Raw genomic sequence first — 14,343 nt, forward strand, 5'->3', positions numbered from 1 at the left:
TGCAGCAGGCAGCACTGTACTCATGCTCACAAAATGTAACGCTCAATTTCAGGGCTTTCTGTTAGATCAATTTCATAATCCTGTATCTTCCTGGCCTCCTTAGGATGCCAAGCTCCCTTCTACAGTGTCTATAAATCAGAGTTACAGAACGCAAGGCAATCAGAACAGCTTTCCTTTTCAAGACAGTTTTGCTATGCAACCTGGGCTAGTCTCAATGTGGGGATCCTCCTGCCTCAGCCTCCCATGCGGTTGTTTATTACAGGCGAGAACCAGCAGAGCAGGCTTCAGACAGTCTCTTCATGCCTTTATGGTATGTGTGTAAATAAGGTACTCCCTGCATCTGAATTTGTACATGCTTTCTTGCTTTGTGTTTTAGGCTTTGGGATATGCATTATTTTACTTTTCATATTTCCATGGGGGTCTTTGGCGGACAATGAATTAAAAATTCAAGGAAAATGGTGAAATTGGCATCACCTAAGGTTAATAATTTTCAGTCAATGCTTCCAAATACATTCTTGAGCTAAAGGCATGCCAGTTAAAATGTTCAGATATTTACTTCCAATTTAGGTGGTTATTAGGATGGATAATAGCCAGAGATCACAGGATGGAAGCAATGCGGACTGGTTTCCTTGATCAGTTGCCAAGGCTACGTCTTTACGGGGATGCCTAAGGCATGTCAGTCTTTGAGTGTTTAAGGTAGAACTTTGGGCTCCTTTTAAATTCATAGTCACATGTTCATTCTCACCTCTGTCTGTTATTAAATGACCACAAAGCTAGTGGTGGCTCTCTTTTGTCTACATCTATTCTTTAGTTGTCTCTCACCTATGGACATCTATTTCTTAGGTAATTGATCCGGGTGATACTGCTTATGATTAGGATTAGACTACTTATTTTCACTGCGACTGACTGACAAGGCAGAACAGTTGTCATTTGCTGAAGTAGAGCAGCAGTCTCCTAAGTATCTCCCTCAACTCCGCACTGCTCAGCGTCTCACAGACAGGGAAGTAAAAATGCAGCCTTTATCACGACGTGCAAAAACCTTTTCACAGTCTGGGCTCTTCTCAGCTCTGATGCTTTATCATGCCACGTTTCCTAGCCACCTTGGCTTTCCTTAAATGTGCCAGCCTTGCTCGAGCCTCCTAGGACATGCGTCTCATTGCCAGGAAGCCTCATCCTGCATCTCTTCATGTCGCTTCCAGTCATCTTGTCTTTCAAGTGGCAGCTCAAAGTGTCAGCACCAAAGGGATGTTGCCTCATCTATTATAGCCAAACTAGTCTGCTACCCATCTTCTTGGTTTGTTGGTCTGTTTAGTTTTTAGCCCTTGTCACACTGTAAGACAACTTATTATATATAATATATATACAACTTAACATATTATTTAATATATATAATATATAAAACATATATAACTTATTATATATATTCACATATTTATGGTTTATTTCTGCTTATGAGGTTATAACCCCCAATGGGTAGGTCTTTCTCATTATGCATCATAACACATCAAGAAGACTGTCACCAGCCTATCTGGCAGAGATGAGCTTATCCTGAGGAGACACTTGCGATTCACTCTTTGATGAACAGACTAGAGAAAGCAGGGCCTCTAGAAATGAGAATTTCTTTAAGACTCTCTTCCTGGGAGAAGAAAGGCCCAAAAGCCCGGGGGGGGGGGGCATTCAGAGGAGGAAATTGTCCCAGAGAGGAGGACCTTGTCTCCAGGAAAAAGATTTGCAATTTGTCAGATTACATTGCAGGAGAGACTGGCCTTGCTAGAGAGACTAGGGGATGAGACAAAGGTGGACTGGGGACCACACCTCGGTCAGAGGCTGGGACCACACCTTGGTCAGAGCCTGGGACCACACCTTGGTCAGATTACTTAGATATGCATAGCTCTTGTTTTCTACTTAAACACTACCCTCCTGCCCCTTGTGAATATATGGCTTGCTGCTCTCTTTGTCCCTCTTTCCAGTGCTTGAATAGATCTCCTCCTTTCTGCTTTTCACTATTAATTTGGCTCTTTCAGTTGGTTTATAGAAGACAGGTAACTATATGGCTTCTTAGGACACAGGCTGTGACGCCCATGTTCCATCCTTGAAGTCAGCGTCTATCATAAATGATCCAGTGTGTAGTACTCAGTCAAGCCAAAGGGAAGTGATGGGAGCCAGGACCCATGACATCATCTGAGAGATTCAGGGAAAACAGAATTCAGGGAAAACAGAAGCTAGGTCACAATGAAAGGAAAAACATCTTTAGAGGCTTTGCTCACTGGGAGAGAAAGGACCACCTTGCGGCATGCATAGCCCTTGCTAGAAGAGGCAATATGGAACAAAAGTAGAAAAGAAACCATAGAACCAGACCCAGATAAGATTTGGCTTAGGAGTTTGTAAAAGGAACTTTTATTCGTCTGATTCAGTTGTTGTCTGGGAGGCTTATTGCCTCCTTCTGCTAACCTAGGCCTAGTCCTGGAAGCTTGTCGCCTCGGTAGAATCTAACCTAGGCCTAGAATGTTTTCAGTCTCTGAGACATACTGCTTAATAAGCTCACACTTTCTAGCTATTTCTGAGCTCTGCCTGGTTGGTTCAACTCAGCTGCTCTGTCTCAGACTCCTCTCCCAGCTAATTTATTCAATCTGCTTCTCTCTTGGCCTCTGACCTGTTCTGCTTGGCCTCAAACTAGCTCCAGCAGTCTGATCTAATCTTCTGGTTCCTTCTCATTCTCTGGTTTGTCCTGTCTTCACCTGAGTTCTTTCTGTCCTCTTTCTGTTAGTGACCTGGTAAAACTGCTTCCTCTCTGTCTGCATTGCCCCTGTACATAGCTTCCCTTGCCTCTCTTCTCTACACAGCTTCCTCTGCAGGGATAAGCTAGAGCGTATCAGTCAGCTCGGATCCACTCCCCTGCACCCACTACCTGTAACACACACCTGTCTAGGCTCCACCTTTCAGAAACAAGTAAAAACCTCCACTAACATAAGTTTCCCAACACATACTTTTAGTGTAATTGTTAACATTTATGTTGAGTAGTTTCATACCAAGAATACATATCAAATTGAACATAAAAATTTCATCATAAAGTTTATTTTAGAATGTTAAGAGTGCTCACAAGTGTTCTTTAGTCTTTTAATCATCTTTAATCTTTTCATCTTTAAGAACCAGGAAATCCTTGAATTTCTTAACAATCAGTTTTCTATGGATTAATGAAGTTTCTTTTGACTTTAGCTTTTGTTTTTGTAATAAAAGGATGGAGTACTAACAGTAGCAGATTAATATCTCTTTTAGTTTCTTACATAAATGCTTTTTAAATCCTACAAAAAAAAAAAAAAAAACAACCCAAAAAACAAAAATGGATAGAGAATTAAAAAAGGCGTGGGGGGGGGGGTTGACTGTATAAGCAATTGAGTGTTGTTTGTAGTCTCCATTTAAAAGCTATCAGATGTCATTGGCTAGCAAATGCTAGAGATTTGAAGCTTACTTCTGTGCCAGCCAGAGAGAAGGCACATACACGGGTTCTTTATGAAGGAAATGGCTTTTCAAAAACGGTTCAGTGGTGTAGTGTGAACTAACTTTTATTTCTGGATACCTCTGCTGGATGAGAAAGTACACTCTCCCATGCAGGCATTCTTAGAAATACAATGTCCCTGGAGAGTGAGCTTCCCGCTTCGTATTATGGTGCCTGGTCTACCCACAGCGTATACCTCACAGGACTGTGGAGGGACTCAGCTAATAAAATGACTACAAAGCACTTGGCAACCATACATGCAAATGTGGTAAAGCTTGTCTTTCTAGTGCGTGCATGGAGTCTTTGTGCATGAAATGATACAGTGACTCAAATATCAAGACAGAAATGTCCGCCTTTCTGTTTGCATGGATTGGAAGTTGTTTCACCAGTTGGCTTGCTAGAATAAGACCTCTAGATTTAAAGCTTTACTTCCAATCCTAATATTAGGGCTCTCCACAGAAATCCATACATACATTACTTGAGGATTAATACCTGCTTAGTCAAGGCCAAGCACAGCATAGTTGTATAAGGCATCACAGGTAGTGAATGAATCAGGTAGCAATCAATGGCTTTAATTATGTCATGACAGGCTAGAAATCAGCAGTGCTTATTTTTGAGTAACCACACTGAGGACATAATGTAATTACCGTGCTCAGAACACAGTGTTGACTATTCCTGATACATAACTCTATCCGAGAGGGAAGTAAAGGGAAGCCTCCGGAAGCATCTATGTAGCTGGGAGTCAGCGCTGTTTGTCCTTACTGATGCAGGGACACTATTGCCACCTGAAGATAGTCAGGATGAGTCATGGATCCTTCCCATGCTGGCTGCTCCCAGCTGTCCCTGTTGGTCATCTCAGGTAGGTGGCAAGTACCAACTCCATTGTGGACAGAGAACAAAGAGAGGGGTGTGTAAGACAGCACTTTTTCACAAAGGGGTGTATCCGTGTGGAAGGAAGATCTGGGGCAGTGTCTTCTGCCTTTCCACAGGCGGTTACAAGCCATTTTCTTACTTTACCAGACCCTCGTCTAAGTCTTGGGTCTGTGACAGTGGACAACAGTAGGGAAATGAGGTGATGCTCATACTTTGGCCACCCAGTGGAATGCCTGGTTTTTATTTTGCTCTTGACTGACTTGTAGTAGAAGGAAACGAGGGAGGGAGGTGCCCATCAGATATGCTGGGATTGTGAATCTCTTTAGTCTCCAAGGACCCTTGTGCTGTGCGATTGCGGTTTTGTCCTATTGTTTATTTGTTTGAGTTCTAATGGCTGATGTGTTGCACTTCCCTGCACTCCCTAGCCACTCATGTGTGGCTCTGTATGTCATGTTTGTCTAGGGATTGTATTTTAGGAAAGCAGAACTTGGCAAACAGGATTTCTTTCTTTTTCTTTTTCTTTTCCTTTTTTAAAAAAATTTCTTTCACATCAGGATTAAGGGTCGTTGATAGGGTTGTTGATTTTGTTGGATCACTAGTACATTAGATATTCTCTCCTGAGTCTTTCCAGTAAATTCTAATGACCTTGCACTTTGGATGTGATTACTCATTCCACTAAAGCATTCAATGGGTGTGAGCAGGGCTGTCACACAATGATGATGTTTTATTTATGTGAAGTATCTCGTGGGTGGGGTCAGGAGCTTGCTTCCCATGCAGTGCACAGGGTTACACAAACACTGTACTGCTTGTTGGGGTGGAAGCGAGACTTCTCGGAGTCCCTTGGAAAATTTAAGTCCTCTGATTACGGTCTTCTGGTCCTACTCTTCTGCCGATAGCCTCTGCTCGTAATTCCAAGGACTGCTTGAAGTTTTCCAATGTCTAGCAGGGCGAGGAGTGAAGACAAGAGTGAACTAGCAGAAGCTGGTCAGAGGTAAGATAATCCATTTTACAATTTGGGACAAATTGCTTGGAGACAGGGGTTGCGGGGTAGGGAGGATGGGGGTGGGAGGAAGGGGTGGGAGGATGGGGTAGGATGTTTTGTTACATGGGTTTTGATAATATTTTTATTATATGTTTAACAGAAAAATAATATAATTTTCTATTTGAATTTTGTAATTATTTGTTTATGCTCAGCTTTGGTAATAAAAATATCAGAATTTGTGGCACTTTTGTCTACAAACTGGAAGGTACTTTTGAATCAATACATAAATTAGATAACGATGATGATGATGATGATTATATCATCTTGTTGAGAGAGACTTTGCCTTTAGATTCAAATATACGAAATTGCTGTAGGGTATGAAGGGAACCCTAGAAGAATGTTTTCCTTGTGTCAGTTCACTTTAAAAGTCAAGTTAAAACATTGTGTTACTGTGTAGTCTGTGTGGTCTGAAACTTATAGGGATCTACCTGCTTGTGCCTCCCTAGTGCTAAGGTTAAAGGCATGGGCCACCATATCCAGTCAATACATTATATTTTATGGTAATTTTCCTAAGAAATTTGACTTGTTGGGTATTTTTTTGAAAGAAGTTTTCTTCACCATGAGTGAAGATTAGAATGCTATTAATAAAGTTGAACATAAGAATAATAGTTGGAAGCCAAAGAGAGTCAGATTCTAGGGACCGGCTGACTGGAAATGTGCCAACTACAGTTGGGGTACAGGGTGCCTCTAAAAATTGAATTCTAAATTAGCTATTTGACATCTTTAACTTTGATATAGACTGATGGGGCCCACAAGCAACATGTGTCTAGTTAATGATTGGAGAGTCCATTACTTCCCAGCCTTAGGTTAGAGCTGAGGGAGGCCATGAAAGAGAACACGAAAAACATCAATTCAAAAGACGCTGAAGGAGAAGGGGCACGAAAAACAAGAAACGAATAGGAAGCATTGTCAAATGGCAGAAACAAATACAGCTTAACGACAGATAAAATTGATACTTATTCTATGAGCCAAGATGATTGGACTACATTATTCCTGAAGCATTAGTGATGGAATTATTTTCTAAATATCATTGAGAGTCCATAGCTGTGTCTTTCTTCTTCCCAGAGGGAAGGGACTGGCAGGGAGCACTGCCACATACTAATATGTTTTGCTTCTCAGACTTGTCCCTACATGGATAAAGCACGTATGTGCTTACCTCTGTGGTTATCCATACTTTGGGAAATGGAGCACCTGGCTCACTAGATGGACCAGATTTGGGTTCTTTCACGTCACCAGTAGGCAATAAGTATCAGCCAGAGACCATTGGGTCTAGCTTGAACAAAGTGGGCACAACTAGGTATTGAAGAATAAGTTCAAACCTAATGGTTTAGAAAGTTTCTATGTAAAAAGATCAAAAGAAGTATACAAATGCCAGGAAACCACTATTGAAATAAAAACATACACACACACACACACACACACACACACACACACACACACACTAACTAAAAACAAAAACCCAAACATTGAAGGCAAAAGAGTTGTAACACGAGAAGTGGTTCCATTTACTAGGTAGACTCGGTACTTATAAACTGGAGCATGGTCACAAACTAGATAAAGCAAAACTTTAAGGTGAAATAGACAGTCCTATCGACATATTAGGCTATCTTAATTCAACTCTCCTTTATTGAATTTTGCCATCAACGCACACATCATCAAGATCACATTTACTTATTTATTTATTTATTTTGGTTTTTCTAGATAGGGTTCCTCTGTGTAGCCTTGGCTGTCCTGGACTCACTTTGTAGACCAGGCTGGCCTCGAACTCATAGAGCTCCACCTGTCTCTGTCTCCTGGAATGCTGGGATTATAGACATGCGCCACGGTGCCCTGCTCAAGATCATATTCTTAGAATACTACACTCATGAGCTGAAGAATGTATTTCTTCCCCCCCCCCCCCTTTCTGTGCTGTGGGTCAAATCAGGATCTTGTAAATGGCAGGCAAATGCCTTACCACTGAGCTACCGCCTGGCCCCGCTACTACGTGCTCCTCAATGACACTATTATAATACTATATTCCTTTTATTTTTTTTTTCAGGGGAGGGATTACCTTGTTCTTGAATTATTATGGTTCTAAAAATTCTATTGTCAGGTAGGAAATATTGTTGCCGAAATACGATCTTGGGCAAATGTAACAACCAATCTGAAAGTTCGCCTTCCATAAACTTTTCTATTCGTAAGAGTGTTTTATATGAAGCAAGCATGGCTGGAATTATACTATACAGTTTTTAAGAAACATGCCACCATGATAGGTTTATCCCAAGTTTTTTCTCCAGCAATTTTGACAAACTGTGCACATGGATCACATCCATCTGTGTTTATTCAATAATATCAAACTCTTCATTGTAGCCGGCCTCAAATGTGGTTGTTATAGGGTATACACGTGTGGCATTTTGTCTTCACACGCTTGAATAAGTAACAAGCTTCACACTATACAGCAGTATGTATGACTGTCACTTTACATAATCCCAACAATGGATGGTGAAAACACTTGTTACTGTTTTCTCACCCCAGACTAAGAGTTCGTGATATAGGCACACTAGGCAGGATTTATTTTAAGTCTCTGGAGCATGCTAACTTGTTAGGCAGCAAAATACGGGAAAACCAAAATTACATGGTGTAGTCGGCCTAAGTGTGAAACTGAAATTCACCGAATGGTTTCTCCAAATGTCTTACCAGTAGCATAGCACTTTTAAACTTGGGCAACACACTACTCATGTGATACGCAAGTAATAATTCCCATTTTACGAATATAGGAAGCAAGAAACTGAAGTTTCATCCCACCCCAAGTCAAGCTATGACAACACAGTATGCACAAATGCAGCGTCTTTTTGTTTCATTTTTCAGTTACACTGAGCTCTCATTTCTAAACAAGAGGTTTTGTGGCTGTGGAATACGTCTTGTTATGTTGATGGGGCAACATAGCTTTTGACAGGGAAGTTTAAGATCAAACCTGTTCGTCATTTTTCCAAGGTTCCATGTCTGACTTTTATGTCTCATGACTCATACCGCATTCATACCACACTTGGTTTCCTCATTCTCGTACTTTCTGTGTGGAGCAACCCCCATGAGATGACAGTCGATGCTAGCTGAAAGAAGGCCAGCGTCAGTTCCCAAGGGAGTCTGTGTGACTCTCCAGCCCTGGGCGATGTTTTGAACGTTCACTACAAATCTTTCTAAATGTCTTCTTAGTAGATGCCAAATTTGAGATAGCAGCAGAAGAGGCATTAAGAAGTCACGGTAAAGAGTCAGCAACAGCCAGGCTTGGTTTGACTCCACCTTTACCACTTGCCTGCTGCTTATCTCAGATCCAGTGTCTTGCTCTGTGAGGCCGCGATTAAGGCAACTATAGCTCAGGTGTGGAAAACACCTAGCCAGTATTTATCCCTGCGAACAGAACACATGCCTCGGGAGTTCTGGAAATCAGGTTCCACCTCCTCCATCCTCCGCGGTGCCCTCTCAGCTCCCCTAGAACGACACTCTAGGGGGCCTGCCACTGTGTGTACAAAAGTTAACTCTCTGGCGGTGCGTCAGTGTCTGCGGCAGGAATGTGTTTCCCATATGTGCAGGCAACTTGAGCTATTTGGCAGAGCTGTTTTAGCAGGTGCATAAGTCTGAACATTCCTGACTCAGGAGGGGGCGGCTCTGGCTTTCAGAGAGCACTAACCCGGCCGCGGCTGGAGGGAGGCAGAAGCCGGAGCATCTACTCGAGCTCTCAGCGTGCAATGAATGGAAGTCGTGATGTGGGAAGGCCGGGGCAGGAGAGGTGCTTTTCCAAGACGGCAGCAGCGGGGGCCGGTGTCCAGGACAGCAGGAGGGCAGGTCCCGTCCGCGAGCCGCGCGGCCAGGTGCAGCCACTGGGCGCGTCCCCGGGCGCCCCTTCCCCCTCCCGCCGACTTCCTGGTTCGCCGAAGGTGGCGGAGTCGCTGGCCGCCGGGTCGCGGGAACCGAGAGGCGGGGGCGGGGGCGGGGGCGGCGTCGCCACGGTGCTGTCCCCGCGAGGCCGCGGAGGGCGCCGTGGGCCGGCCGCCGCTCTGAGCAGCGCGTCCCGGGAGGCGTGCTGGGGTGCGGGCGCGGGGCGACGGCGGCCCCGCAGCGACATGTGACCATGGATCTCAGGATCAGGTGAGCGGCGGCGGAGCCAGCTGTCCGCCGTCCCGAGTGCGGCCTGCCCGGTACAGCCCGCTGAGCGGCGGTCGGCGCTAGGCCGCAAAGCCTGCCGGTCCCGAGACCTTGCTTCCCCGGGCCGGGTCGGCCGTGCGCCGCGGCGGGTGGGCGGGCGAGCCGGCGGCTCTGCGAGCCGTGGTTAGGAAACCGCTCCCCCGGCGTTAGGATCGTCGTTGCTCCCTTCTGGGTGGTGGTTTTCCAGGGTGGTCTGGGATGCTTTCTGGTGCTTTGCCTTCGCATAAAACGAAAGCCCCGTTTGTTTATACAGCGCTGCTCTGTGTGTGCGCTGCTTGTAGAGTGGTCTGTGCACTAAGGTGGCTCTTCATCATTGGCCATTTTACTTGTGAGGAGTAGGTGAAAAGCAGTTTGAATAACGGTGGTGCCTCAGCTTGGAGGTGTCTTACAAATGGGCGTTTGCTGTTTTTCCTCCTGCAACTTAACTTTGGGAAGAAATCCTTGTGTTCTTTTGCCGCCCCCTCCCCTTCCGTTTTACCCCACTGTGTATTTGTGCCACGGGGAAAGGCCCTTTTAGATTTCAGAGAAGCATAACTGAGTCAGTATTTAATTTTTCTACCTAAGACAAATCCTAGACATCCTATGGAAATACAAATGTTAGGCAATTTAGAATCTTTCCTTTAGTATTTGACATCACAGAGGGCAGGGTGAGTAAAACAAGCTTTTTGGACAGTTAATTGCATTATGAGGTAATAAAAAAAGGAAAAGAAAAGAAAAAAGATTCTCGGAACCCATTTTATACCCATGAAACAAGTTAATAGCGGGTGAGATGAGGAAGTGGATATTTATATGGCCTGTCTTTCCTTCTTGTTTTAAATGCATGATACACACACACACACACACACACACACACACACACACACGCACACACACACACACACACAAAATCAATGTTTATTTAGGAAGTGAGAAGTAGAATTAATATCTTGAAGAAAGTATATGTTAAAAAAGCCAATGTACAAAGGCAGTAAGACCAGAAGTAACTGAAATATACATCATCACTTCTTTGCGTTGTGATGTCTTTTCCTTTAACAGCTCCCCCTGCCTTTCCCTCCCATCATGATCAAACCCAAGGCTTCAATCACTCTATACTGTGTACTGATGAGGCACATCCCCGGATGTAATCTTATACCTTCTGATGGAGAAGAACATTACAATAGCAAATGTTTGCTTTAAGTATCTCAGTAGGTTTCAGTCTACGTTTTGGAATTTATCAAATAAATCAGTAAAATGTGTGAAAAATTAGGAAAACCAAAACAAAATAAACCCCAAACTGCTAACTTCTAAAGGAAACGAAGCAAACTTTCTGTTCTTGGTGGGGGGGATTCATGAGGAGGCCAGCGTCCAAACTCCTTAAAGATATTGATATAAAGATAATTTTTGTTAGGTTTTGTTAGCTTGCAGTGTGTGAACAGCTCAGTACTTCCAACATGCTTGAGTACAGTAAAGACCATCTCAGGAAAGGCCTGAGCAAACCAGCCTGTACATGGGGCACTTCCCTGTGACAGTCTATAACACAGCAGGAATAAGGTGTGTCAGTTTTGTCATGTGGTGAGAAGATTCTTAGGGAGTGCACTGGCTTCCCAATTTTGGTTCAACCAGGTGAAAAGTACTACTCTGTCAATGTGCTCTCCGGTATAGATTTGGTGTAGAATCCTCACAGTTACTCAGTGAGGTCGGCAGGCACATTCTAGGTGAAGAAGCAGTTTCGCGGGTGAAATACTTTGCCCCTAGATCCAGAACTCCAAAGTTTGAACTTTAACTCTTATCAGACTCATAAAACATTTTCATTATATTTCTGCTGCCTACTGAGGGAGTATCATAGACTACGTCGAGGCAGGAACAGGATTAGATTCAGAAGTCAGTAAGTATGGGGATGCAGTTCTTAGCATGAACAGGCTCTGGGTTTCCCTCCTCAGCACCACAAAAGCCACGTGCATAGAGACAGTTGTATAGAAGCTTTATAGATACTGCTTTCTTGATGTGCAAAGGAAATATAACAAAAGTCCTTTTAATTTTAGGGAAAATCCAGAAAGAACTTTTGACTTGGTGTTGAAAGTGCAGTGTCATGCCTCCGAGGATGAAGGTATGTGTGTTCTCTTACTTCCTAATGTAGTCGAGTGTGTCAAAAGCAAGTGTTAATACTGTGTCCTGCTGGAGCGTGATAGCATCAGCAACCTGATAGTGCCACTTGTCTGTTCCAGTCTCTCGAATTGCAAGTAATAAAATAGACGCTGGGTCTTTGCTTTGGGGTTGTAGAAATCACGGACGTTATCGGCGCAGCTTGGATTTCAGCTTACAGCTCAGTTTTATTCCCTGTTGACAGACTTGCCCTTGTTCGTGGTGAGAAGGTATGCCCTTTTGTGTTCTTTCATCTGTGTCTGAAAAGTCAGCTCTGTTTTAAAGAAATTCTGCAAATTCTCCTGCTTCTATCAGTGGGACCTTGGCCAGTCCTGTCCGATGTTTCTGGAGTGCAGTGTGTAGACTGAGTAGCCCGTCTGTTGCGTTTGCTCTGGTCGCACAGCACTTGAGGAGGCAAACGTGTTTGGCAGGACTCGGAAGGCTTTCGTTGGAGTCTATATAAAATGTTCCAGGACAACAGATATTTACCTTTTAAAAGTCCTGTGACTTTTGTCCACTTTTCATCACCTTCCTGCGTGTTTTTGGGAGTGTAGTGTCAGTCAAAGCTGAAGGGGCTTCTCTCTTCTTGCTGGTCTTTTGTGTGCTGTGCCTTCATGGCTGTTCACAGTACGTGGCTCATTAGCAGTATTCTTAGCCTACCTCACACCTACATGCCAAGGCCATTCAGTCTGGGGTTTTGTGGGCACCAGTTCGCCATCCTGAAGCCTTGGTAGAGAGTCTCTTGACACTCTTAGTCCCAAGACTAGTCAGCAATTACATACTCTTAAGTAATTTGGCTTTGCACACCTTAAAATAGAGGCGCCCAGGCCAGCTGTGGTGAAACAGGCATGGCTAATTTTAGGTAGGAAATCACACACGTTCTTGGCTCCAGAACTTGTGTGCTTTGTTTCTGGTCTCCTGGAACTACAGCTCTGATCAGGTTTGCCAGCTAGCAAGAAGAAACCCAAGGCTCTAAGGAACCTGTTCCAATTAGAGAAATCAGCTTCACTGTCCTCTGTGTGGTAAAGTTTGTTAACTTGTGGTCTTCTCAAGCACAGCCATATTCCCTGTGCAGTTTGGGAATGTTCCACTGAACACACACACACGTATGTGTATTAGTTTTTCAGACCCTACTTAGATTTATAGTGTATTTATGGTACGACTTAACCTTAAAAGAACTACCACGCTGTTTGCCTGAGGTGTGTGGAGCAATAGTCGTCTGGTGTGTTATACAACAGGATAAGTTCTTTTGGGCATCATGGGAGCTTTATCATTGTAAATGTGTGCTCTGCAGGTCACAAAGCAATCTTTACAAAGTCTGAAACTGCTTCATAGAACAACTGGTCTGTGCATGTGTTAGAGACTGTGACCTTCACGTAAAGCCTCCGTGGTTTCGTCCTTGCTTCCTCCCTTTGTTTCTTCTGCTTTTTTAATGACTGACTATTCCTGTGTACCACCATTACTAACTTCTTTTATTGCTATCTCGCCTTTTGGCTGCTGTAAAATTACTGCTTTCCAGAGACATCTTCATTTCTGTTTAGCAGTTTATATAGTCTGGCGAAGATGGAAATCTGAATGGACAAGATAAACAATTTTGGCTTCTCTTGAACCTGGTCAGTCCGTTCTTTGTGTATGTGATATGTGTGCACATTAGTGCATGTGTTCCCATGTTTGGATGGCAGCACACACTTGCCATGGTGCATGCGGAGAGGTCAGAAGAGCGTTTCTAGTGTTGAGTGTTGGCTTCTACCTTCTACTTTGTTTGGGATGGGGTCTCTTTGCTGTTCACAGCTATTGTGTATACCGGGCTAGCTGGGCTTTGAGTTGAAGGGGGGCGGGTTGTTTCCAAGAAGGGGCATCTATTTTTGCTTCTCTTGTGCATGGTGTGCCTTCATGGCTGTTTATATAGTACATGGCTCATTAGTAGTATTCTTAGCCTACGTAGCCCCTGCATGCCAAGGCCATTAAGTGTGGGGTTTTGTGGGCACCAGTTCGCCATCCTGAAGCCTCAGTGGAGAGTCTCTGACACTTAGTTCCAAGACTAGTCAGCACTTACATACTCTTAAGTAACATGGCTCTGTACACTGCAAAATAGGTATTTTAAGGTTTATACAGTCATAATGATAAAGCTCCCATGATTCTCAAAAGAACTTATCCTGTTGTATAACACATCAGATGACTGCTGATTTACATACCTTAGGCAAACAACTTGGTAGTTCGTTTAAGGTTAAGTCATACCATAAATACACTATGAATCTAAGTAGGGTCTAAAAACTAATACATACAAATGTTCGTGTGTGTGTATTACTATGTGTATTAGTGTGTGTGTGTGTGTGTATGTAAGAATGTGTGTGTGTGTGTGTGCATCTGTCTCCACCTCCTATCTCCCCTTGGTGATTAGATCATGTATGTGTAGTGCCTTACTGTACTTGAGTTCTGGGGATCTGAACTCAGGCCTTAACATTTGTGGTGCAAGCACTTTACCCACTGAACCATCTCCCTAGCTCGGAGAATCGAAGCCCTGAGCTACATCCTCAGCGCCATTCTAGCTTACTACAGCAGCAGAGTCTTAACGATTGAAAATTGGTTTTAGTTTGTTCTATGCATTTTTGTTTGTTTTCCTGAGACT

At 43.7% G+C, this 14,343-nt stretch overlaps 1 protein-coding gene across 1 annotated transcript in view; it reads left to right on the top strand.

Moving 5' to 3' along the window:
* The first annotated feature begins 5,134 nt into the window (after positions 1-5,134).
* The window catches only part of Dennd1b (DENN domain containing 1B), a 204,839-nt gene continuing 195,630 nt past the window's right edge, over positions 5,135-14,343 (top strand). Inside the window, exons 1-2 of the mRNA XM_051147519.1 lie at positions 5,135-5,360; positions 11,615-11,679. Coding sequence (XP_051003476.1) covers positions 5,305-5,360; positions 11,615-11,679 — 121 coding nt within the window. The 5' untranslated portion in view covers positions 5,135-5,304. The remainder of the gene's footprint in view (positions 5,361-11,614; positions 11,680-14,343) is intronic.

This window comes from Acomys russatus, chromosome 6, assembly GCF_903995435.1.
Source record: "Acomys russatus chromosome 6, mAcoRus1.1, whole genome shotgun sequence".
NCBI lineage: Eukaryota > Metazoa > Chordata > Mammalia > Rodentia > Muridae > Acomys > Acomys russatus.